Source organism: Pangasianodon hypophthalmus, chromosome 30 (assembly GCF_027358585.1).
Source record: "Pangasianodon hypophthalmus isolate fPanHyp1 chromosome 30, fPanHyp1.pri, whole genome shotgun sequence".
Taxonomy (NCBI): Eukaryota; Metazoa; Chordata; class Actinopteri; order Siluriformes; family Pangasiidae; genus Pangasianodon; species Pangasianodon hypophthalmus.
Window position 1 is genome coordinate 8,916,395 of NC_069739.1, and position 27,665 is coordinate 8,944,059.

Sequence of the window (27,665 nt, forward strand, 5' to 3'; positions counted from 1 at the left end):
TTTATATTTTATGTGTTGAGAACAAGACAATCACCTCTGGTCGCTTTTGATGTGTGTATTTTTGAACCCATTTTGCTTTTATAGCATCATATTGACTGTGTGTAATCTCACACCCGCACTCTCTCTCTCCTCTGATTGGATGCTAGCCATCACTGTCTGGTCGAACATCGTTTTAGGATCATCGGGGAGACTCAAAGCTGCTCAGGAACATCATATATACTGACTCAGGTCCAGATGCTGATGGAAATCACTTGAATGTTGGAAACAGTACTGGACATATTTAGGATTGTTATAAGGGCTCAGTTATAAAGTTATAAATTACCTACCTGGTAAAAGAATCAAAACTGTGACAAGGCACAATTTATTAATTTAAAAAAAAAAAAAAAAAAAAAAGTCTCACCAGTTTCAGTTTCTCTCTCTTCTTCTTGCCTGGATTGGAGCCTGACGAGCTTGGTCCAGAGTCCTGACCGATCACGTTGCCGTCGTCATCAACGTCATCGTTGCCGTCTTCGAAACACCAATCAGGAAGCTCCGGCGCAGACGGAGCGTCGTCCACATCACCGTAGCGACGGAAAAGTTCTTTCAGGTAGTCTTCTTTATAGATGCCAGGAGAGCGAGCTTTAGCAAATGCTGCCACTGCGGCTTCGACACTAAACAGAACAAACACAAACGACTTTACTAACGTGGATTTACCTGCTATTGCCACGCAAGCACAAAGCGGATCACCAGATTTCTGCGTCAAAATAGCTAAATCAGAGGAGGTTTGTGCCTCACCGGGTTATACTACCTGACCTGACAAAGTTTACGCATTTTTCATAGGAGTGCTGCAATTTAACGAGAGCAAACTGGAACGAGTTATCAGTGCACACAACACAACATCCAAAATCTCCGAATCACTGAACTGCTCATACTACGTGACTTATTACTGGTTTAATGAATTATTGGTGTAGGGGTCTGCACTACACAGGTGACAGCAGATGAGTCTCACACACTACACCGAAACACACCTGATCCACAAAGCCCATGAAAATTAACTATTAACTATCACGTGACTTCGGCTGTGGTGGTTACTGCACTATGTTTGCTGTTCCTATTCAAGTATGTCACGCCCAATTATTTCTAACAGAAGCAAGCTGACTGACAAAATCATGCTGCTGAACCACTCACACTACAGAAGCAATCGCCACCAAGTTGGCGCCGATGCCCAAAAGTGCCGTCAAATTGTCAATATTTATTCATTTTTAATGCGTTGCATTCATTAATGCAGTCAGTACTAAAGTTACAATTATGAACCATAACGTAATGGGTAAATTTTTAATCCTCACTCAAGACCTGAACAATAGCATGATGTAATCAGATGAATCAACAGTAATGGATGAGTGACAGTTGCCTACGCTGGGGAAAAAAATGCACAAATATATAATTTTTGTGAATCTTAAATGCACTATAATCCAACATCACAAGTTTTAATAGGAAAATATGGTGATATATTTTACATTACATTTTAGATATTGAAGCAGGACATTAAGGTCACGTTCACTTTACAAGCTTTTTTTTAATGTACATTTCCAATTGTTGGCTTGGATTTGATCTGTCTATTTTATCAGTTCACCTTAATAACCACAAGTGACCCATTTTTTGGGATACTGTTTCACTGCACTACTCGTTTTTAGTAGGTTCCTTCCAGTTTTGCTTTCCCCAAATATCAAGTTAATCACAGAGTTCTCCATTCTTCATTTGAATCTTCTATTATCCCCGTCACTGGACCACGACGTCAAGGAGCATGCGCGTTGGGAAAAAATTCATGTGAATTGCGATCTGCCCATTCATGTCACATGACCACATATCGGACATGCATCTAGTCTAGGACCACACATGAAAGTGGCTTAGGTCTGATTTGAAAAGATGTGACGTCCTGAAAAAAAAAATTAAAAAAAATCTGATCTGTCACATTAAGGCAGAAAATCAGATTTGTGTCACTTCAACCTTTGAATGTGAACACAAGGCTGGAAGATTCCTATCCAGCAGTGACCTTCTCCAAGCCACTTGCAGCTGTGTCTCAAAGCCTAAGTACATCAAGCCTCCACAATCGACAATGAATAATTCATGTTGTTCCGCGAAGGCCTTGGAGAATCTCTCCATTACCTCTTCCTCTACAGAGAGCAGTGCTTCTGTATGACTGATTTTACCAGCATTTAAAGAATACACATTACACCTACAGAATCTCATGCTGTGAAGTGCCTATTTCCTATCTCACTCAGGGGGGAATAGGATATACATAATGAGGAATAGATTTTCAACAGGAATATCCTGACCTTGATGTCCTGAACAGAGATATCGTGATCAAGTTTCCTCCATACTGAATACAGCTGCTAAGCAGCAAAGCAGTGACCTTATGTGACCTTTGTTCAATGTAATTCAATATCCTTAAAACTTAAAAAAGATTTCCTGCTCTTGCTCATATTTGGGAATTCCAAGATTTCTTTTTTTTTTGCCTGAACAAAAACAGGTTTTGTCTACTTGTATCCTGTGTAATCAGCTGATTTGTTCCACAGGTTTTTTCCACTCCTTTCAAAAAAAAAAAAAAAAAAAAAAAAAAAAAAGAATTGCTACAAGCTTCTTTTCTTCTCCGAACAAACCTCATTTGAGATTACGAAGTAGTGGAACAGATATGGAGTGTTTCCCCAAAGGAATATGGTGAAGGACAACGCCAGAGATATGTCCATGTCCAGCACACTAACTGAACACAGGGATACATGCCAGCTGTTGCATAAAATTTAGGATTTTAATTGCACTGGGCTGAGCATTCTCGGGTATTTCCCTTCGGAAAGTTGGGACAATGCGCTATGGCGAGGACGGAAAGGACATATGAATCTTTAAGCATTTCTATTCTAGGCCTGTTTATGAATAGGTGGGCGAATGATGCAAGTAAACAAGTACAACCCACCCACACACACACACACACACACACACACACACACACACACACACACACACGCACACACACACGCACACACACACGCACACACACATGCACACACACATGCACACACACATGCACACACACATGCACACACACCGCCTCTCACCTCCAGTCCATTTTCTCCACCAGGTAGGTGCAGATCAAAAAGCCTGTCCGATTAAAGCCATGAGTGCAGTGGACACCTGTGAGGGGAAGAGACAGTACACGAGTGATAAACAGCTCTTCATCTCTCATCCATCAATCCATCATTGTTTTGTCTGGGCATTTGCTTTCGTTCCCTCATGTTAACCAGTGTGGGCGTGAGGTTTCTGTATAAATCAATCTTATTATGGCCCTCAGTCATCATGTGATGGATGTAGTGCGTTTCAGATCAGGCTGCGTGTTACACTGTGTTCTGTTGATCAAAGACTAGGTTCGCTGCCACATGATGCCTCCAGGCCACGCCGTATCCTCCTTCATCACTCTCTCCAGTGCTCCTCTAATCCTTTTTCTTTTCCTCATTCTCTTCCTCCCCCACTACTCTGCACAACGCAGCACGCTAACAAAGCCCTTCCCTTTCGCTTTCACACTCTCAAACGTGACCTCCGTGTCTTTCTTTCTCTAGCTCATGCTCACTCACACCTCACCTCTCTCTCGTTAATTCATTCTCTACTCGCTCCCCCTCTCAGTCACTGATGAGTTTCTGCCCTCTGAGGGAAACGCAAACATTCTCACCTATTCATTAGGAAAGCAAAGCTCCAGCAGTCTGGCTCACAGTAATGCCACAGTATGGCTTTCGTACAAAATCTTTAAAAACTGACGCATCTTTAACCATTTTTCTCACATTTCCACCATAACTGTAACCATGGCATAGATGGATAGATAGTTTGTGCAAAATATTATTATACCCTTATAATCGCAGAACAATTGCTAACAATACTGACCTCCTACTAATCTAACATTAAAAATTAAATCTAAGCTTCAGGTTGCCAAGCCCCAATTGTGTAAAAGACAATTCATCTGTCCTTATAGCTAATGTTAGTTATTTGTTATTAACTAGTAGCGCTCTCTGGGTGGGAGTTACAGCGTATTCTTTCGCGCCTGTCAATCAGAGCGACACTAGCCAATCGGGGGCGTCCGTGAGTTCACGTATGCAGAAGAGGGCGGATGGCGCTTTCCACCGAGTGCGTTACGCTGCCCTGTGACGCAGCTCGAGCATGATCGTTTACATGACAAATTCCCATCACACACAAATCACAGTTCTGTGCATTTTCAAAGTCGTCCATCTTTTGGTGCACACGAAGCCTCCTCCTGAAGCTGTGTGAGTGCATGTGAATGCCAAGAAAGTAAGAATAAATGCATTTGAGATCTTGGGACTTCCTTTTAGCCTGGAGAGAAAAAAAAACACTTTGATTTATCATGTGATTAAGGGCAAAAAGTGGGTCCAAAGTTTAATGCCTAATTTTAAAGGGAAGGATGAAAAATCTTGAATAAATGTAACTAATGCCGACAGACATTCCAACCAGTGCCATTTAAAAATAGCACTAACCCAGTCTTCTCGTTAACGGTGTGTGAATGCGCAGTCACACACTCTGAAGCACAGGAAGTAATGATGTGAAAAGGGCAAAACAGTGAAACAATGAAAGTTCATGACCTAATGGGACTGGATTAACATCAGCGTCTTCATCCATAACAGTCTGGCACGCTCTGTGCTCACATGCACAGCCGCCCATTCGCTGCAAAACCCCCTCCTCGTTAGAGACGCTGTCCTCGTTAGAGTGACAGACAGTCTCGTCTGGTTCTCAGGTCCTCAGAGATGGGGTTTTGGCCCTTATCATGCCCACTCATGCCCCTCTCTTCCCACTGAACGTTGGCCCTTTCCCCGAACCCCAGGGAGGTCGTTTCCAAGGCAGCATCAATAAGCCTCTCACCACTGCTATGACAATAAAATTCATGTATTCCACCCTCTGGGATACGCTGTACAGGTTTGGCAGATCCACAAGAGCACAAGAGCGCCTCTTATAGGACATATGATAGAATTACACACACACACATAATCAAGGAACAATCAGGGGAGTGTAGGCAATAAAGAGTTTAACCAGGATATATTTCACTTCTGGCTCTCATGGACCAGAGACTTTATTGTTACGTAGCATTGAACACTCCTGTTTTCTACTTTATTTGTATAATAATGCTCCATAATTTTTTTCCTTTATAGGATTATTCCTAGCTTTTTTTTCCACTACACAAGATGCTGGTGCTGATTCTACAGCCTACGCATTATCCCAAAACCAACATGACGCTGGTCTGGAACCAAAAAACCGTGAGGTCAGGTTTGTCTTCATCATCCTGACATAATGTCTTCTCCTTCTTGTCTTGCTCCTTCTATTACCTGATTGTGTAAACGTTTGATTGGAAAGCAGGGGAAATTACGCATGCCGTAGTGACATGACGCTGACCCTGGATCACTTTTGCTCTGATCCAACTGAGCAGCTCCTTACAGCAACGCGCTACAGGCAGAAACAACCATTTTTGGTCGCAATCATAAATTGCATCTTTAACACGTCTTTAACTTTATAGTGATAAAATATAAAAACTCAAGACAAAAAATGTTTGTTTTTTTTGTTGTTTAATATTTTTATAGCAATTTGAAGTATATAGAGTATAACTCTATAGGTACGAAGGGCTACCTCGTTCATTCTGTGAGCAGCCATTTTGATTTGATGTCACTTGGTGAACCTTCCCGACTTTCCGAGTAGGAATTCCTAGTTGTGGTGGAGTTTTCCTTGTTTTTTTTCCCTGAAATGTGTTTCCTGATATACAAGTCAGTCTATGCGTCATTATGATATACATGTCAATTTCCTTTATAAACCACCGCGGCCCGGGTTCGATTCCCAGCCGGAGAGTAAACCCGAGTACACGACAGTGCACTCGCAGTGCCGGTCCCACGCCCAAATAAAATTGGGGAGGGTTGCGTCAGGAAGGGCATCCGGCGTAAAAACTGTGCCAAATCAAATGGGGGGTAACTATGGTGATAACACTAAACTGCTTTTTTTTATTTCTCATAATCATTTTTTTCTATATTCAGAACCAAAAAAACAATCAGTTTCTAGATGAAATTAAAATTTTCCATGTGCAATCCCATCCCTAATTAGAAGAATATTACACAGCAGTTTCCCAAAATGTGGACTGTTGCTGGACTTGCGTTAGCCCTTATACTGAAAAAATGACATAAAATATGTTTTCTTTATTAAAAAAAATCAAAAAATGATATGCCAACAAAAAAGAGCTCTTTTTTTTTGAGCATGTGAAATCAAAAATGTAATTTTAACATCATCAAGGCCTAGATTTTTGGTGCACATGTATGCATATTTAATTAAGCAAAAACCTCATTTGCATAAATAAATGCAAATTTTGGAGGGAAAAAAAGTTCTAATCTCTGTCCAATTATCATTACCATTAACACTGTTCATAAAGTGTTAGATTTAACACTTCACTGCATTCCTCCCGGTCAAAATTTTCACTCTTGGTCCAAAAAAAAAAAAAAAAAAAAAAAAAAAAAAAAAAAAAAAAGCTATTTTTGACCATGAACTAAAAACATTCCTGATTTATCGTAAAAGAAAGCGAGGGCGTCGCATCAGTGCATGTTTCAAACATTGCAAGTACAGGCCAAAACAGTGTGAAATGTGGGAAGGGACAAAGCACAAACGGGGCAAAGGTTAGTAGTTCTGATCAGGTCAGTCTTTTAAACATGTATTTACGGTATTTTCCATCCCACTGCTCACTCACGCCCCATAGCTCGGATACAACACTCACTATATCTTGCAATCCCGTTACGGCTAGTGCTGTGCAGGTATGAATTCAACATGCTTTGAATTAACAGAAGTTGTTTATGTCGGCTCTCTGCAGAGACCTGTGGTGTTCGAATCATCAGCCTACTCAGTGCACACGTAACAGGATACGTGAAATCGAGCGGCTCACTCACGGCACCGTCAAAAGCCATTCCTGCCTGAGTAAAACGCTTATTTGTTTGATGTTTCTTGATTCTGCAGCAGGTATCATTTTCCGTCGCGTGTATGTGGGATGAAACACCAGGACGAAGGTATGATACGGAAATCTGAGGTTGTACCCTTAACATATTACACCCAATTGCACCACAGCACTGAATATTCTCAAGTCTAATTAACATAGCATTAATTAACAATTAAGAAAAACATGTTCTTATTTAACCAATAGAGATGTTTAATCATTGATATGGTGAAGCATTCTATAAAGAGATGTTTGAACATTTCTGGAAGGAGTCTCCAGTGTCAATAATTTTGTCCGGGTCAGCTTTTGGAATAGGGTAAATCTGGACTCATTAGATCACATGACCTTTTTGCATTGCTCCACAGTCCAATCTGATTTCACCACACGTTTTAAAGATGATAATCAGTCAAGATTTTTCCTGACCACATTTCTTCTGCAAAGTTGACACCACTATCCTTCCAGGTTTAATAATGCTTTGTTCAGTTATTAACCCAATTCCAGTGATTTCATCTCTTTACTTGTTTTCTTTGCTTGACGCAGGCCAATAATTTGCCCCTTCGGAAATACAGTGACATCTTTTCCACGACCACGGGATACCTCTTCCGACATGGCTGTTTAAGAAATGAGAAGCTGCACACTGCATCAGTTAGGGTTAAAAGAATTGTTGCCAGCTGAAACATATTAATCACTGCAATAAGGATCCAAGCACAGGCTCTTAACTATTTCCTTATTTAAATCTAAACAGCAACCTTTTTTTGACCAGGCAGTGTATAATTTTCCGTCCGTGCACGGAAATTATAATCACATCACTTCAGATCACCCCAATTATGAAAAAAAATGATTCCTTATCAGAAATATTGCGCTTGATGCACAGATCTTTATGTAATGTGACTTCCTTAGCGTGAGATAGAGCTGGAGAGGAAAAAATAATAATAATAATATGATGTTTTATTCATCTCTTTCACTCACGTCAGCATCTCAGGTGAAAATATTTCTAAAATAACTTCTTAACTTGCAGAGGTGGACTGAGTGGTGAACAGACAGAGAAATGTCAATCAAATCTTTTCAGCAGAATACGAGAATAAAAATCTCGGACAGTTCTCAGATTGGAAAAGAAATTCTGTTTTTCTTGCTTTTGTCATTCGAGCTCTGTTCGGATGTTTAATATATGAGATTTGGCATCATATAATCATTTTTAATATGTTCCTCTATATTTCCTGGGGCTGTGCTAAAAATCGTCCAATACTGCACACACACACACACACACACACACACACACACACACACACACACACACACACACGCTGAGGAGAAAGAGAATTTATTCTACTTCGGATGTCAGCCTGACAATACACTTGCTCCCTCTACTGGACATGGAGACATTTTTCCTTTAAGATTGGAGTTTTTCCACATATAAAAACATAAAAATGCAATAACAAGTAGAAAATTCCTCTAGATGACATGTATGCTATGCTCTAAACTACAACAATTCTCCCTTGTGTACAATTAATGGACCTTATTTATCAATGTTTTAGTAAAGCTGTGTTTTTTTTACACAAGTCAAACCAAACTAAAATATTCCACCGGATTTACAAAACTTCCAGAATTGCTTTTTTTCATACTTGTGCACGTATGTTAATCACTTCTAAAGTGCACAGTGCGTTCCTGACACAGCTCATTTGCATGTAGTGACGCCCACAAAACTCCGTAAAAGGTCAAGTGCACAGGCAGCCGGGAGCATGAAATGAATGATCAGGGTAAAATCTAGAAGTTATTTTGACTCACTTCTACACCATTAAAAATATTTAATAATATATATTATTAATAATAACAACAAGCAAACACTGAATCTTCCATCAACTGAGGCATTTGATTACAGCTTACGACCTAACACTGACTTGCTGGCAGCCATGCAGACTGAACTCTTAATTTAAAAAAATATATAAATACTTTTTTCTTTTTAATATCATAAGAACCTAAAGATAAACTTCTATACCAGTGAAACACAACAATAACGATAAACTTACATGTATCTATTTAAGAGCTTCAGTGAAAGACACCACCACTCTCCTGAATTCTCGAATCTGATTGGTCAGACGGTGTTGATTATTCAGACAGTAGTTCCTGCAAATTACAGGTTTATATTAATGTGCTTGTTTCAATATGTTGTCGCTTCTACAGTAACAGCCTTCCCTGGACTTGTATAGTTGTATAGCGGACGCTCCATACACGTTTATTTTTTTTTTTTGTCAGCGATTTGTAACCGTCACTGAAACTAAGTTTTCATCTTCAGGACTAAGGAGTTTGCATTCTCTGTAATATGACAAGCTACATTTTTTTGGCTTTTTAAAATTCAGAGAAGAAAAAATAGAGAGTGTGATGAAGGAACGACTGTTTATAGCTGTTACAATCTAAGTGAGAGCAGGAACTAACTTGTTGCACAACATTAAATGTAAAATACATACAGATTTTAAAAAACTGTTGTTTTTTAATCAGTAAAAATAATGTTGCTGTAGTATAAAGGAAATGAAACACTTCATGACGTGCTGTCTGCGTTGTGCTTGATGATTTTTCTATAACAGCACGGTCTACTGGCCGCACATGCAAAGGAAGAAATCTTCAGTTAACTAAGATTGAGCAATAAAGAGAACACGTCACTACGTATTTAATATTGCATGTAATAATAATTAATTAAATATTATTAATATAATATTTAATACGTATTTAATATTGTAAATCAAAATGTTTTTGTGAATTTGTCTGGTTAGTCTCAGTGTATTATCAGATGGTTACCTCACCATTGCCATTTTCCAAATAACGATTATCACACTTTTCCGTCTACTGCTATAATTCATTTTTCATGATCAGATTCCTTACTCCAGTTCCTTTGTGTCCGGCTGCGTCTCTGCAAAAACCCCACAGCCCAATCCCTCTGGACTCGCCCTAAATCCTACAACCTCTCACGTTTTTAACCAATTTCTGCCTCCGGACTCTGATTGTGATGATTTCTGAGAAGCCGGATACCAGGGCTGAATAAACTTCCTGCTGATCCAGAGTAATTCCCGTATTTCCGAGTCTATTTACTTTATAAGGAGTCAGAAAAGGATGATGGCACCCCTTTCTTCTGTGCACAAACAAACCACTGCAGCAAACAAAACCAATGTTTTTTTTCACTTAACCTTAACCTTTTACCTTCCAACATTCATTACTGCTGTAAACACACGACATTCGTAACTTCGTAACACAATGATGTCGATTAATACTGTGATCTTTTTAAACTAGGTCATTATACTGTGAATATTTCACACCTTATCCAGCTTTGCACATTATAATTAGATTGATTCATTGTGGTGTAACTACTCAGATCCAACATCATGTGGTAATTACCATAAAAATAAGCTTAGCATTGAAACTGGTACTTCCCTCATCACACTCTCTATGTTTCTCTAAATTAATCAGCGTGTTGAGATTTCAACAGAGAAACGTTTTTAGAAACAGTCTAGAAGTACAAGATGGTGTGACTTTCTACGGCTTGGTACTTATATAGTATAGAGTATACATGTTTGTTCAACAGGGCGTTTGAATTCATGAATCTGATTGGTCAGAAGGTGTGCATTATTTTTGTATAACATGAACGATAGGTGATTTACAAAGTGGGTTGCGAGAGAAAGTCACAATCTCCTCTTTTCTTTCACTCATTTCCTTTACCAATTAATATTAGAAATATCAGATTTTGTGCGCTAATATTTTTCAAATGTTGCCAGGAGTCAAATTCAGACAAACCACGTTTAAATGAAGGGTACGTGTTACTTTAGTCTTCTCGTGTCCCAGATTGCATACTTATGTACTATTCTATACCGTTATTAAGTATTAACACTACCCGAGTTTCTTATTACAGTTAGTGTTCAAAGTGTTCGAAGAAATTTCTTCACCTCACCTTCAAACCTACCAGAAGGTCTGTTTTGTGTGCCAGTCTTCTGGATTTTCTAGATTAGCAAATACTTTTGAATGTAAAGTCAGAGTTTTTGTTTTGAAGCGCAGATCATGACAACAATCCCGATGACAGCCGGAAGTTTAGAAGAGAGACAAAGATCGTCAGCATAAAATCGCTAAACATTTTACAGTTCAATTGCTCTGATGTACAGTCTAGCGAACGTCGTTTTTAAATCTTCCGGAAGTACATAAGATACACAGCGAGTGTGTGAATAATAATGCCGCTCAGCAGGCCACTGCTTCTGTATGCACCAAGTATAAACCAGACACCGAGCCGTGGATTATTTTCCTATAACAACCTATAAAAAAAAAAAAAAACTTCCCATCTGACTAGTAATTCAGTGCAAACAATATCCTTATAAGTTCGTATAAGTTTTTAAGTCACTTACATTACACATATGTATGTTATTGATATAATAAAATGTTTAAATGTTACATTAGTCCTAGGTTATAAATCTGGAATTTGAAAAAGAAATGTAAGGTGTTCAAGGCTTGGGGTCGCAGAAAATTCATAATCTCCATTTGGGGTCAGTTTGCCCAAAAAGTTTGCAAACCCTGTGGAAAAGATGCAGCACAGCTGATAAATTTCAAAACTATAAAATCCGAAATAGAAAAGGCTTTAACTTGCCTATGAGTTCAGTGGGATTCTTCTGTATGAAGTGCTCACATATCCTGATGAAGGTCTCTGTCGTCTCTACAGTGGGACATTCCCCGTGGCTGCATGAGAAAGAAAAATACTATAGAATAGAAACTCTTTCCACTCAAAGGAACATAGTTGAATGGCCCAAAGAATGTCATACCTATACAGCAGGGGTTTTCATGAAAAAGTGGGTCTGTGATTTCTGTTAAAGAACAGAACGATAGAAGCGCAGATAGTCATTGTGATAGTTGGAATCTATCAAGTTGGACGATTTTAATGTCTGATGGAAAGCGTGGTGTCTGCAGCTTTAAGATCGACGCAAGTAATGTGTGCTATATTTATGCGTTTTATTTTCGCCTATTTTGCATTCTAGACGATCCTTAACCCGTACTAACCAGCTGTCTGACTTCAGAGCAGAGCAACAAAACATCTTTCTCTGATGCTTCGTGCCCGTGCTGAACAGATCAAGCTGTGAACATGTTCACTCTCGAAACATGAAAGGAGGCTTACATTAAATTTTAAAAAGGGCATTAGGGTGACTTTACTCTACAACAATTCACTAAGTATCTCCGCTGCTGTTCACCACGGGGCACATGCACGCTTAGATACATGCTAAAAACTTGTTATGCTTATTCACACTCTCGACTTCAGGTTTGCAGTATTCCTGATATTAACAGGTAATTAAGCAAAGCAAAAAAAAAAAAAAAAAGACTGACTCCTAAACGATAAAGATAGCGCCAACTCATAACCAGCTTCCGGTTGATTTACATGCCACGCATTACCCACGTCCGGTCATGCCCCCTTCTTTTCCCCATCAAAGCCACAGGCGATACCATCATCGACAGTTTGGGGGCATGATATGATGATGGCATGTTACACACGATCTTAAGTCTAAGTGGTGGAAATCATAACCCGCCCATTAAAAATTTATTATACTTAGTTTAATCCAAATCTCCTTTAATTCAAAAACAAGTAGGACTATAAATAATCTCAGCTTGGACCTATTAGGTTCAGTGAGTGGAAAGTTCAGGAATAAAAAGCTCTATAATGTTTCTAATAAATAGACAAATTATTATTGAGCATGTTTAATTAATGAACCTATTTTTAAACAGTTTTATATTCATGTTGTGTACATTTTTTAATCCTTGAAGAGGTCGCTGGATGCAAAAAAAGGTTTGAGAACCCCTGCTACACCGTATATACAATGCTGAAGCATACCCTTTACACTGAAGTTTGATGTATTTGATCCCTTCTTTTTCGATATCTGTTCGGTCATAAAAGCGTGTTGTGTTCGTCAGATCGACCAGCAAGCCCATCTTGACCTGGGGACAAAAAACAAGAAATGTTTTTACTGATGTGTAAATATCTTGTGTCATTTACACCATAACTGCCAGGAGTATGTTCATATATCAGTAAGACTGTGTGTGTATATTATATATATATATTCATAAGAAACATTACATTAGTATAGACTCCCCAAGTTCACACTGTCTCTTGAAATATGCTCCAAAATGTGAAGATTATGAAGATAGGTGACACTTGATTATACAGTTTTATCACAGCACTGATGAATTCTCAAATCTGATTGGTCAGAAGGTGTGGGCAGCTCTGAGAGTAGTTCTCATAAAGTTTACACTGATGCGCTCGTTCTAATACGTTACGATTTCCATGGTAACAGCTCATTCAGAGGAACTCGAACAGCAGCCACGTTGCACGAATCTAACAATAAATGGATTAAAAATTGTACTGTTATTTAACACACTAATGTATAACTGATATGGTGAAGTTTATGGAAGGAGTCTCCAGCGTCAGTGAGTAAGTTTTCCATCCAGTTTCCTTTTTTTCTTTTTTTTGGAATTCTTGTGTGTATTTTTTGTCTTATTATTAATTTCAAGACAAAGGAAAAAAAAAAAAGAGTAGCTGGTGAGGGAACAGCTGTTTACATCTGTTAAACTGTAAGTGGTCACAGGAAATAACAAGTAGAATTCAACACCAAAAATATAAAATATACTTTAAACATGAAGGAAGAAAAAGGAAGAAAAACTATTTCACACATCTGACCTTGCTGTGACCTTGACCCTGTTTGGATCAAATCCAAAATCTAATCAGTTCATCTGCTGGTTACAGTGATTACAGTGATAATTCCATCCTACAAACATTGAACGAGGTGGGCTTGACATCACATGGACATCACACATCACATCACAGAGACGTGGACAACGCAAATACACGATGCCGCCACCACATAGTGGAGGACCCATAGAAATTCTAACAGTTGACAAATTGCTGCGGTATAAGAGGAATAAAACACTTCACTGGGTGCTGTTATTGGAAAATAATCAGCTTTGTGGTGGCCACAGTACCTCTTCTTCACGTCATGCAGCGTTACACCACCCTCTCGTTGATTATTTTCTACGAGTTTAATGATACACTCCATTCACGCTACTTGGTTCATTATTTGACGCAATTTGATGAAAGAAAAATTACGAGTGAAAAGATTCTTTTTTTTTTTTTTATTTCTTTACAATAAACAATCCAAAACAATGTGCGTTTTTGTCTGTATAAAACTAAATAACTCAGAACTTACTACGTACAGAGGTTTATTATTGTAAACAAAATGTACTACAGGTTCACCATCTTATAAATAAATAAATGCATTTATATGTTTTTCCCCAGAATTTGACTGAATAAACAAAGTCTCTGACCGCGGGAAAATTATCAATAAAACACAATGAGCTTCGTAGCAGTGCCCGAGGCGTCATTTTAACCGGAAATAGAGCTCCAAAGGGCTAAAATGCCCCGCAAGAAAGAACGCAATAACATGACCAGCGTGCTCTCTATATATTTTAACTCTATAGGATGCGCAGATTGGGACCTCTGGTGTTCAAACAGTATTAGTTGTGTAATTAACAGAATGCTGATTCCCACAATGTGAATCACACAGTTCCTAAAAGTACATCGTCACACCCCTATTATTTTCCTATAACAGCATGCCCGATTGTGTTTTATCTCTTACTTATAGTGCTGTGGTCCTTAAGTACTCTTTCGCAGAGATTTTGCACAAACACATACCTTCAGACTTTTAAGGTAGTTGGACAGCATGCTCGGATGAAACCTGTTCTCCTCTGGGACCATGTCGTCGTATCTGGGGCCCAACATGGTTTTCATTGGTAAGAATTTACCTGCATAATAAAACAGTTAGAGAGCAATGTCTCAAGACGGAATTGAAAGAAATAATTCAACTATGAAATTTAAATTTCTACTATAGACTCTGTATTAGGAATATCTCTACATCACTATCTTAGAAAATCATTACATACCTCAACAGTGTTGTTTAACTCAAACATCAGATTTGCATCTAACCCAAAATCTTATAAAATATAAGACTTAGGGTTTCACTTGGATTCAAAAGGCTAAAAGCTATGAAAGATGTAGCTGGAAAAAAAAATAGCCTTCCAGTCCCAAATGTTTGTTTGGATTTGGATTGGCCTCTTGTCAGTCATTTTATAGACACGCCCACATCCTCATTAATCGGTCCTCATCATTATGAGGAGAAGTGCATGTTTATAGAGCTGTAACTTGGCTTTCAAGCAGTTGAATGTCTGAGTGCGCTTGAGAAAATTTGTTTTTCAGCGCTCATCTAACAATTTTACTTCCATCCAGATATCATCCAGAATCATGTCCGTGATTTTCTATGCGGATGTCACCTCGTGTTGGAAAAAAAACCTATCTATCTTGCTGTATTTAGTCTTGTAACATGTGTATTATTGACCCTCCTCCTGATATTAAACACTTCCCGAACCATGAAAGGAAAAATCGATGCATCTCGTATACCTTTTTTTTTTTTTTTTTTATCGTATTTTCTGTTGGAACTTTGAATCACCCCAAACTGAAATAAGAGTCAGTGTCTCTGTGCTACTCCAGCGCCTCTTGGACACCATCTTGTGACTGAAGCTGATGCGAGAGTTTTATCACTTAAGTAACTAATCCGATCCAAATAGGGATCTTGAAATAAGCTTTTAGCCACGCCCCCATGAGGCTGTGATTAGCTAAAAAAACAGGAGCAATAGAGCACTCATGCAGCGTCTGTAGCTGACGGTAAATTAGTTGAAATTGAATGGGTGTTTCTTTATCGTGCTTTTTAATTTACAATAAAACAAACTAACTGCCTGCACAAAATACGATAGCTTCGTACAATTACGATATAATATGTAACGATAAAGTTTACAGTGGCTTCATAAATTGATTAACAATATAAAAAAACAAAACAAATTGTTCATCATTTTCTAGAAGTTGAGATAAAATATAACATAAATATGAACTTTCCAGGAGCACTGGAACAAACAGAAAAACCGTTTCTCTTGAGGAAGGGGAGGAGTTGTGGTTTTGTAGAATGGGGGCGTGGTTTGTGTAGGGGGCGTGGTTTCGGGGCTCAACCGCGACCGTTGACGTTATGCGTAAAAAAATTCAATTTTAATTATTAAAAAATTATTACTAAAATTTTTTTAAAAAACGACTTGACCTTTCTTTTTTGTTTGTTTTTAGATAATCTGTCGCACTGTGAATCCCACGTCGGCTATCAGCTACACACTTAATTCAGTCATTTGTTTTTGTTTTAGTTCTGACGCCACGACTCTCACAGCAACGCTTACATCATCATCATCAACATTATTATCATTATTATTATTATCATCATTATTATTATAAATGTATTTATGGTAATTAGTGCTTGTTTTAGGTATTTTGATGCAACACGGCTCGTGCCCATGTGAGTCAGGAGCTAGCTGAGGCTTGCAGTGCGCTGAAGCTAAGCTAGGCGCTGTTTGGCTAACATGCTAACACTGAAACTACTCTGTGCTGCGCTTTAGCGTTGCTCTGGTGTGATACTTTGTGTTTACTTTATTTTGTAAGACAGACAGAAATGCTGTTGCTGTAATAAAACCTAGCTAGTTCTCGACAGAGCTGTGCTAATAAGTGAGGTAGCAAGCTAAGTGTGTGTACTGGGAAGCTAAACTAACACAGCAGGCGCTCACCAGCCACAGGTTGCCCTCTCCTAGGACAGTTCAGCCATCGAGGAGGTGGTCCTCCGTGCGCCATGATCTCCAACAGGGAACAGGCTGCTGTGGGGGATCTTTCTGCCTCTGTGCTACCGAGCACTGGCGTTCAGGCTCCTCCGGAGATGAGCTCTCCAGCGCGGGGCTGCTCCTCAACTCCGACTCGGGCTCCGAATTACAGCTCGCACCGTCTCACCGTCCACCTTTCAGCCACCAGTCCATGCCTCCAAGCTTCTTATGCCCATAAACTAATGTTTCCAAAATAATAAACACACACCATGCAGCCCGCTCGCTCATTCACTCACTCAAGAAACCATAACTCCAAACTACAACGTAAACTCGACACGGAATCGACACAGCAGATGATCCGAATCTTTTGAGTGTCGACTCAGTGGTTTGAATGATACTGAAAGGTCACGTGGTTTTTGTTTATGCAAAATAAGAGAAGAGGAAAGAAATCGAAATCACAGAGAAACTTAGTTTCGTGTCTTTTTAGTTTTTTTTTATAATAAAACAAGACATTTATCGGATTATTTAGCAGTATAGTTGACACAGACATACTCCTAATTATTTGTGAAGAAGTTTAAGACAATAAAAAAGGTCCCAATAAAAAAACCAAGGCATTACAGGGGCCCTTCCTTTTTTACTTTAACTATACACACACACACACACACATATCTATCTATCTATCTATCTATATATATATATATATATATATATATATATATATATATATATATATATATATATATATATATGCTGATATAGAAATAAATAAAATATTAGTCCCAAAATTGTTGTCATTTGGAAAAAAAAAAGAAACGAAAAAAACTCATAGAATTTGTAATGGTTTTAATGGTTATAATGGGGATTGTATTGGTTTTAATGGAAACTCTAATGGTCCCTACGGGTCCCTTCTATTGGTGGCATGTTATGCCTAGTGGATACCATTAAGGACCAGTAATGGTCATGGTTTTAATGATTAGCTGATGGATTGTAATGGTAGTGGAAACCATTAGAATTTCTATGGTTTCTAATTTTTTTTCAGCAGGTATGTACAAGATTGAACAAAATTTCATATTACTTTTTTTTATATGAATATAAATTCTCAGAAATCACTCAAAGTCAATTATATTCCAAAATACTCAGATCAAAAACTACAGAATTCCTGAAAGGCCATGACTTAATTTTTTTTCTGCATGGTTATCTCAAGATCACAACTTTTATTTCTTGTGATCTCAAGACAACAAAAGTTGTTTTCTCAAGATCAGAGCAGTAGCCTACATTGTTGTGGCCAGGTTTATCTGTACGTCTCTCACTATTTGTTTTGTGACCCACAAACCATTTAGACGGCAAACATCATGGGATAACCATGGAGACGTCCCGGTCCCTCAAGCTGGCTGGCCATGAAACGGACCACCCGTTCAGGATCATTATAGTGTCCACGACTGTATAGTTGCAGATTTCTGAGATGCCTTTTCAAGTGACAGACACTAATTTGGAAATTGTCTAGCACTGACAAAAACATACAGCTGTTTCCTCTCGGGTCAGTCCCTGAAAAGACCCATTTTATAAAGTAAAATGGATCCATGATGTACAATCATGCATTTCGACATCAAGAAAAAAAAATAAGTTGTAATATCAAATAAACAACTTTCGTTATTTTGAGATCACAAGCAAAATCAATTCAAAATCTAAATAGCTCATGGCATTTCTGGACTTATGTAAAAAAAAAAATAATAATAATAATTTTTTTTTTTTAAAGTCATGAAACATATGAAATTTGGTCTGGAGGCAGTTTCTACCTTTATGAATCTTCACTGTTGTGCATTGGGTAGCATTGCGGTCTCACAGCTCAGAAACATACAATCTGTGACTAATTTTTTGAGCATGTTCTCCCTGTGGGTTTCCTCCACATCGTCTGGTTTCCTTCCACCTCCTCAAAAACATGCCAGTAGGTGGACTGGCTCAGGTAAATTGCCCCTAGGTGTGTGTGTGTGTGTGTATTGTGTCCTGTGATGGACTGCCTCACACTCAGTGTTCCCGGAAACAGGATTACTGATAGCGGGTGATGAAACTTCACACCATCCTAAGTGCTAGGAACTAAATGATGACAACCAGTAGAGGGAGTCCAGAGACTAAATTTGCAAATCTATGAGGACAGTTTCGAAAAAAGATAGTACATAGTATAGCATACCTACAAACTGAGCGAAGCAGCTTTGTCTTTGGTCAAATTAAATTTCTAGGAAGGTAAAGCAGGTTCAAAGCAGTTTCATGTAAACCATATTCAAAGTAAACCAGGTTCATATGCAAATAAACTTTTGCAACAGAGTGCAAGTAAATGCTCCACCCTGGTTGTCTTAATACTTTACCATCTGCCTAATTATAGAAGGCATTGTCGACACAAAGGCCTTGTGCATGTTGCATAATTCTGGACTTCAGCATGAGTCATAAATTCCCATGATGACCCACTTTGTTAATCCTATGTTAGCAACCTACGAGCTTTTTTTTTTTCAGTGTAAGCATGCAAAAATCCCCAGCGTCTCTCAAAGATTGGCCACTGGGACATACGCAGTGTGAAAACATTTTCCAGACCTAGATTAAACAAATGCCATTATGGTGCAATGTTGATGTAAAGTTCTCACTCAGTGAGACATAGCCTTTGAATTAAATCATAGTGCATTGTATTGCTCAAGAAAGTACACTGTTTCAGGGAGAATGTGGGTGACCAATCACCGTCAGATGATACTAGAATTCCCATACATTAAAAATCTCAGCCATGTTTGTTGCCTAGCAGATTTTCTGCAGCTCCTTCAGGCAGAAACTCTGAGCACAACAACCAGCTGTCTTCCCTCATCTGCCTCTGCTGTGGATACAGAATACTAATGTGTCATACAGATACAAATGCTGACGTGTCAATGTGGAATTCTCATCAAGGTTTATTATCACAATAAAGTGAGCAATCTTCATGAACACTGGTAGCAGTAGAACCATAAAAGAAGTTCAGCAGCACGTCAGTCAGGATTTATCTTCACCATTTCTAGTGCATTAAGCATTTCTTTTACTCACAGACGTTTGTTAGATTCTCTATGAATACATTAGGCTGTGGAGCTGTTAAATTGAATTTTGAATATTATTTATATCATGCATCCAACAGCACACTTGAATTCTTGATTCTACCTGATCAGAAGGGGTTGATTCATTTGTTTAACAGCAGCTCGGACAGATGTTCCAGCTGCAAGACGACTCCCAGGTTCATATATTCTAGCACATTATCATTTCTATATGAACAAATTACACAGGGAGGTTTATGGGGAAGTTTTCATTTTTTGGAAGGAGTCTCCAGTGTCAGCTCTTTGTAACTTTAAGTTCTATATCATCCTTCCTAACCACCAGGGGCGACGTTTTAACACCTGGATACCATCTTGCCGTGACCATATGAGATATTATATAAATGACAACAGCTATCTGTTCTTTTTCTCACTTTATACGTGTCAGCGTGGTCATTTGGCTCTCCCTCAACATACCACACTCACACTGCTGTCAGTGGATACCGCTAATACGTATACAGGGGTAGGAGTAGACTACCTCCATTTTCTCAGTATTGGCACCAAGTGGGGTCTGCCTTGATATCTTCAGATCAGCATTACAGACAACCCTGAAGCTTCCTGGTTAATGCTTTTGTAACAGTAACTCTGCTTTGTCTTGAGCCACATCCTACCACCCATCATTGATTACTTTTCTTAAACAGCACACCTTCTTGTGTTTTATTCCTTGATATCCAAGGCAAAATGGGCTGGGAGTTCACTAAAGACCTGAAATAGCAATTAGAAGGTTGTTCACATCCAAGGATTCGACGCTCATCTCTATGTTTGTAAGCGTCTTAGTCTGGTGTGTTCTGAATCTGAGACCGAATTCAAAATGATACCAAATGTTTGATAGGTGAGTGTTAATTCTTGCTTAAAATTATACTATATATTGTGTTGTAAAGTTTCAAATACTCATTCTGATTTACTTTCTTGTGTGTCTCACTACAGATTTTTCCAAAATAATAAAGATTTTCCTCTTTTTCCACCAAGCCAAACAAAAGTCTTTTTATTTTACAAATTCTACCTTATTTGTAAATTGTGTTGAAAAAAAAAAGTGTCTAAAGAATGCATATTTGTAATATAATACATTTAATTTTGTGTTTTTTAGTATTCGTTGTTGCTTAGCCTCACCCCAGCATTAACTGTTTATTACGTTACCAGTTATCAGTACCAGTTCTGCAGGTCCCATGCCCTGTAAGCTCATCCAACACATTTACATGATTTCCTTCACGAACGGATATGAATCACTCATAAATTAACCAATCAGAACTGAGCTGTTTGGGGCCTTCATAAAACCACATCTGAAAACCTGATGCAACCGACATGAAACTTGTAATCTGTTCAGAAATGTTTTTTTCTGTGCTTCAGAGAAAGGCACTGGATAATAACAAACACCTCACAGCAAATACTGTACCAAATTATTAGTAGTACTATTATTCAATTAGTGAACATACTAGTACTATTACATGTTGATAACATGGATAACATGCATTAGCAATATTTATCTCCATAGCATATAAGTTATAGTGGTGAAAAAAAGACAGACTGATAAACTGTTAAAGAAAATCACACAATAATTTAATATATGTGTTTCGAAACCAATATAATGGGCAGTATCAAGGTTCAACTGAAGAGACTCTGTTAGAAACTGTACAATCTACTTGGCAGTGAACTGTGTGGGCTTGGGTGTTCATTTCTGTTAATAGGCATTATCTTACCTTCATAGTCGCGTATTTATGACAGTCTTTCTCCAGCTTGCTAGAAGGGGCTTTGTAAGTGTTCTTACGTATCTGATGAACATCACTGAAGTTAATCTTTGGGAGCTCTTGCAGAAGAGCTGCTGTTTAGCATGCTAGTGTTTCTACTTTTTTCTTTGCAAATGATCTAATTTTCAGTACAGTGTGTGTCGTTTCAATCCAGTAAGCAGTGAAGGAGCAGTACACAAAATATTTGGGTCTATTATTATTTGATATTTGAAAAAAAAAATAAAGGAGCAGTAGTCTGAAACAAGTGGAAAATGACAGAATACACTATACAGCCAAAGGTGTGTAGACATCTGACCATCACACCCATATGTGTGCGATTGTATAGAATATCTTTGTATGCTGCAGCGTTACAGTTTCCCTTCACTGGAACTAAGAAGCCCAAACCTGTTCTAGCATGACGATACACCTGTGCACAAAGAGAGCTCCATGAAGACATGGTGTGTGAAGGTTGGAGTGGAAGAACTCGAGTGTCCTGCACAGAGCCCTGACCTAAACCCCACTGAACACCTTTAGGATGAACTGGAACACCGACTGAACCCCAGACCTCCTCGACATCCCAACATCAGTGTCTGATCTCACTAATGCTCCTGTAGCTGAATGATCACAAATCCCCACAGCCACGCTCCAACATCTAGTGAAAAACCTTCCCAGAAGAGTGGAGCTTATTATAACAGCAGAGGAGAAATAAATCTGGAATAGGATTTCAACAAGTACATGTGGGTGTGATGGTCAGGGGTGCACATACTTTTGGACATATAGTGTAGTTTCACTTATCTTCCCTGGAAATTTTAATCTGCACCAATGTCTGCTCAAAATCGGGAAATTTGTTGGGGTTTTCTACAGAAGAGAAAGTATAAAAGAAAACAACCACCACTCCTTCCTCATTTCCATTACGTAATGCACCGGAAGGTATGACCATATTTGGAACATCCTCTCTTTCGTTCTTTTGACGTGGTTTCTCTTAAGGGCGGTCCGACTCTCTAGACTGAAAATATTTTTATTTTAATATAAAAACACACGCACACACACACACACACACACACGATTTACTTTGCTCAGATTGTCTAGTTGGGTAGAAGTAATGTATTAACCGCACACTGAAAGGAAATTACTGCGAAGGTACAAAACACAAACATTCCTCATCATCATTTTGAGGCACTAGACATTTTCTAAACTTTATTTTAGGCATCTAGACAAGAACAGGAACAAAAGATGGCTTTAGTGGTTGTTTTTCAGCGCTAGAACAAGTCTATTGTAGGTCTCCTTTGTTCCGGGGATGAGGGGGGGGCGGGGCGAAGGGGGCGTGGCCTGGGGGTGTTGCGCTACAAACAGGAAGTCGCGCGCAGCTGCGCCATTTCAGTACACAGCTCTCGAGCTGCGCCATTTCGACTCAAACTTTTGGCTGTGCATTTTGGGCACTTGTTTAAACTTTTCGACGAAGTTGTTCTTGTTCGAAGAACACGAATCCATTCACTCTTGGCTCCCGGAGCATTTTGTTCGTCTGAGAAATTATCCAGTTCTCTGAGTGCTGCTGCTTCTGTGGAAGCTTTGTTTTGTCTTTGCGTTAAAGCTCGGAAGGAGGACGCCATTTTGGACGCTTCGTCTCTCATGTATCCTCCATCCAGCAGTTTTGAAATCATGTTGGGCGAAACGCTTGGTGTTGAACCGAGCCTGGACAACGTCGAGAACAACGAGCCGACTCTGTTCATCTCCTGTGGACACCTGAACAAGTCCTCGAGAAGAGCTGTGCTGAAGAAAGGAGGACACAGGGTCCGAGTGCAGAGCAGGAATGCTCATAATCAGGCTCAGCAGCACCACAGACAGGCGGTGGTCCTGAGGAACAACACTGCACATTTAACCGACATCATCAACAATAATAACAACAACAACAACAGCAACAGCGATGTTAAATCCACATCACAGAGCAATAACACCGAGCTTCCGGCCAGCAGAACTGCACCCAGTGGCTCCACACACTTAAAAACACCATCCAAGAAGGAGGTGAGTGTAAGCCATACACCATTTTAAAGGTGCAATTAGCGATTTTTTTATTCCTTATTTGTAGAAATAACCTGCAAGATATGTAGAACATAAGAAAAAATAATAAAGTAACCCGTGGCATTAGCAAAAGCGTAATAATTTGCTGGAAAAACACCGTGTGGAAAACTGAGGTCCGGTCCGGAAGCTTTGTTTATGTTATGATGTTATTATGCGCCGTCAGTCATTCTCCAGACACTCCACTGCTGCGGTCAAGGCGAGGCTGCAGCTTGTAATTTTCTGCCTATAATCAGTAAAAACCACAGAAAATACCCCTTCATCTTGAAATTTCAACTCATCACCCTCTGAACTACTAGTTCCTTCCACATTTACAGAGTGACTTTAAATCTATCTGGCTGTGCCACAATGTTTTAAAGTTCACCTTCTCTACTTTTTAAATTAGTTTATAACAATATTGGCTTTAGATAAAGTTAATATACAGACATGGTTAAGTCTATAACATTGACCACACTAATGGCTGTTCTGAGAAGGTAATCATCATCGTTAGTTATTGGAAGAAGAAGAAGAAGCCTTTATTTGTCATATACAGAGTACATTACAGCGCAGTGAAATTCTTTTCTTCGCATATCCCAGATTGTTAGGAAGCTGGGGTCAGAGAGCGGGGTCAGGCGTGATATGGCGCCCCTGGAGCAGAGAGAGTTAAGGACCTTGCTCAGGGGCCCAACAGTGGCAGCTTCAACCCCCGACTTTCTGATCAGACCAAATTATTTGTTTGAAGTTCAGTATGTATTGGTAGAAAAGTATCAACAGCTACTCAGACCTGTAACTGTAAAAGTGCATTTAAAATAGCTTTTTATTAGCTTTACATGCTCTGACAAAGCAAAGATCTGGAGGCGGAGCTTCGCAAACATGGGTGGGAATTATTCAAATATTCAACCCTCCTAACTGTAAGACTTAATCTTGGAAAAAGAAAAAAAGACTAAATCTTATCTAATGCACCTTTAAAGGTCTGATCATTAGATTAGTTATGTAACTATGTATATATGACTTTTTAACCGTAATCGTTATTTGTTATGATTATACTGTTAATTTATCATAAATATGCAACACTGATAGGACAGATATGGAAAAACATGCAGAGGGCATGAAATTTTTTTTTTAATATACCAACATAAGTTTTTTAGCTGGTCAAGAAAGCCAAAAGTCACGATTGCAATTAAAATATTAATCATGTCGCTTATGTGTAAGTGTAGTCTATAGTTCAGGACTAGTCCTTTTAGTTTGCCTTACGATACACATTTCTTGGTCTAAAACACTCGTATCTTTTCATGTCTAATGAGATTGAGGTGTATTAGAGCAAGAGAATTGCACTAAAATCCACATTGTAATGGGGAAATCTGATGTCAGGGTCTAATCAGGGTCACATTTTATTTGTTTGGTGTCAGTGTGCTCATCTAGTCGAGTGTTTAAAGACTGAACCCGAGCAATAAAAGCCTGGCAGGGGGGAGGTGCATAAACAGCCTACGTGCAGTCTGAGATGTCGGTCATGACTGCTAGGCCAGATGCCATTCGTTCCCTTTACCTTGCCATTTGAGCTTCTGATTATTTTTCTTCTGTTTATCTTCAGCTGCTGAAATCAAAAACAGGAAGGGGAGAAAGAGGAACTCAGCCGGTTAGGCCATCTCCACACAGCGCAGACAAACACAAGCCGTGCGCTCCCAACCTGAACACACGCGCTCAAAAGAGCAGGCACGTCAAATACGAGAACAGGGATAGGAAGAGGCCTCTGAGGTCAGCGGACGCTCCAAGAAACACAAACGGTGAACTCTCATCTGAGGATAATCTTAAAGATACAGAGAAGACCTACGCTGGAGCCAAGTTTAGCGAGCCCCCTTCACCGAGTGTGTTGCCCAAGCCGCCGAGCCACTGGGTGGGTGAAAACAGCCCCAAGCATTCCGACAGCAGCCGGGAGCAGATGTCCGTGCATCTGAAAACCATACTGAAGGTCCAGTCCAAGCCGTGACTCCAGTTACAAAGAACAACAACAATAAACCCCTGGGTTTTTCAGTTTCACAGCAGAAAAAATAGGCATTGGATTCTCAGGTGAAAGAAAATTTTAGTAAATTGGCTCCAGGCAGTCAGGAAAAAAAGATTATGGAACCTTGTTGCAACAGGAAGTGTTGAGTTTTGAGCGTAATATCAAAAATGTCTTGCTTTTGTCTTTAGAAAGAGACCTTGTGTTAATTTTTTTTTAAACTTGTGTAAATGTAAATACTGTAAGACATGTAATATATGTGTATATTTTTTGGATGTTATTTTAACAGAAGAGTAAATCTAGTTTTGTTACTGAAGCTTATGATGTTTTCATCATGATCTGATGATATGCTCTTTGCAAGTGTACTGATTGAGGCACAGCGAGCCGTCTCGGGACGCACATTACATGTGAAAGGTTTGCTTAGTTTTGCACAAGACTGAAAAACCAACACGGGTCCCTTTTAAGATGTGAGGATGAACTAGTGTGCGGTGCTATGGCTGAATGTGTTTTCTATGTCATGGACTGTTCTGGAAAGGGATGCAGCTAATAAAAGGGAGTGGAAGTTTAAAACGAAAGGACTGAAGCAAAATGGACAAATCACAAACGGCACTTCTGAAAACAAATGATTTGTTATACCAGTCTTGCAAGCACCAATCGTTCTGGTAACGGACATTTTTCTTTCGTTCTGTAGCATTTGCCTGGTTTATTAGATTAAGAACATTGTATTTAGACAGGAAATGATGTTTACTGTGAGAGAAGGTTTTGTGGTTATGACGTGTTTACATGTCTGTGGAGAAAAGCCAGGCATCTACCATCATCCTGTTATCCTTTTGACTAAACTTTCACTAAAACCAAGACATTTTTGTATTTGCAAAAATCCAACACATTTTGTTGCAACACTGATTGATTTTAATGTTTGGCCTCTTTTTAAAAGTACAAAAAGAAGTAATTTGCGTCCACATTTATTAAATTGGTCTGAGAAACGTTATGAACGTTTTTAACTAAAACTATTGAAATAAAGAATTTGGCCACCCCCTTTACATTGGCTTTTTGTTGTTGTTGTTGTTGTCGTCATTGCTTGCTACAACGCATGTGTTCCCGTACATCACATCCATGTTTTTGAGGTGGTTCATGGTTCGTTTTTGTCGTCCTACTTGGTGAAACTTCACAACACTTGGCAGACTTTTTGAAAGCTCTTGAACAGTAAATGCCCAAACTCCGATTCACTAACAGTGTAAGAATTAGATAAGACTTAAGTAAAAATTTTATGGTTATCCCAGCTGGTTTAGAAAGATGACTTTTTTTTTTTTCCATGTAGTCAGTCATTCTGAACACCATGTCCACCTTTTTAATTTTATGTGCTACTTCTATGTTTGTCTTACATCCACCAAATATAGACGGTATAATTTTGCACTACTGTTAAGGGATTAAGGGAGTTTAGTTGTGGTCATATTAATTGATGCTGACAGTTATGTGACCTACTTATACATCACTGAACATGTAGACCTATTCATATACACTGTACGGCCAAAAGTATGTGGACACCTGACCATCACACCCACATGTACTTGAACATCCCATTCCACATTTAGTCCTTTTTTGCTGTTACAATAACCTCCACTCTTCTGGGAAGCTTTCCACTAGATTTTGGAGTGTGGCTGTGAGGATTTGTGATCATTCAGCTACAAGAGCATTAGTGAGATCAGGCGCTGATGTTGGTGAGGAGGTCTGGGGTTCAGTCGATGTTCCAGTTCATCCCAAAGGTGTTCAGTGGGGTTGAGGTCAGGGCTCTGTGCAGGACACTCGAGTTCTTCCACTCCAACCTTCACACACCATGTCTTCATGGAGCTCGCTTTTTGCATAGGGGCATTGTCATGCTGGAACAGGTTTGGGTGCCATAGTTCCAGTGAAGGGAAATCTCAATCCTGCAGTGTACAAAGGCATCCTGTACAATTATGGGTTTCAGGCTTTGCAGCAACAGTTTGGGAAAAGGCCCACATATGGGTGTGACGGTCAAGTGTCCACAAACTTTTGGCCATATAGTGCATGGTTGTTTTCGGATCTGAAGTGATTCCATGACAGTTAAGACGCTGAAGTAC

At 39.1% G+C, this 27,665-nt stretch overlaps 2 protein-coding genes across 2 annotated transcripts in view; one reads left to right on the forward strand and one right to left on the reverse strand.

Annotated features, from left to right (window-relative positions):
* The window catches only part of rngtt (RNA guanylyltransferase and 5'-phosphatase), a 118,222-nt gene extending 101,161 nt beyond the window's left edge, over positions 1-17,061 (reverse strand). The window contains exons 1-6 of the mRNA XM_026917993.3: positions 16,658-17,061; positions 14,697-14,806; positions 12,843-12,946; positions 11,613-11,701; positions 3,090-3,165; positions 401-650 (exon numbers count right to left, since the gene is read on the reverse strand). Coding sequence (XP_026773794.1) covers positions 401-650; positions 3,090-3,165; positions 11,613-11,701; positions 12,843-12,946; positions 14,697-14,806; positions 16,658-16,721 — 693 coding nt within the window. The 5' untranslated portion in view covers positions 16,722-17,061. The remainder of the gene's footprint in view (positions 1-400; positions 651-3,089; positions 3,166-11,612; positions 11,702-12,842; positions 12,947-14,696; positions 14,807-16,657) is intronic.
* Positions 17,062-22,833: 5,772 nt separating this feature from the next.
* Positions 22,834-26,606, forward strand: pnrc1 (proline-rich nuclear receptor coactivator 1). The gene is made up of 2 exons (XM_026918088.3): positions 22,834-23,534; positions 25,159-26,606. The coding sequence occupies exons 1-2, from the start codon at positions 23,142-23,144 to the stop codon at positions 25,552-25,554; spliced, it is 789 nt and encodes a 262-aa protein (XP_026773889.3). The 5' UTR covers positions 22,834-23,141; the 3' UTR covers positions 25,555-26,606.
* The last annotated feature ends 1,059 nt before the right edge of the window (positions 26,607-27,665 follow it).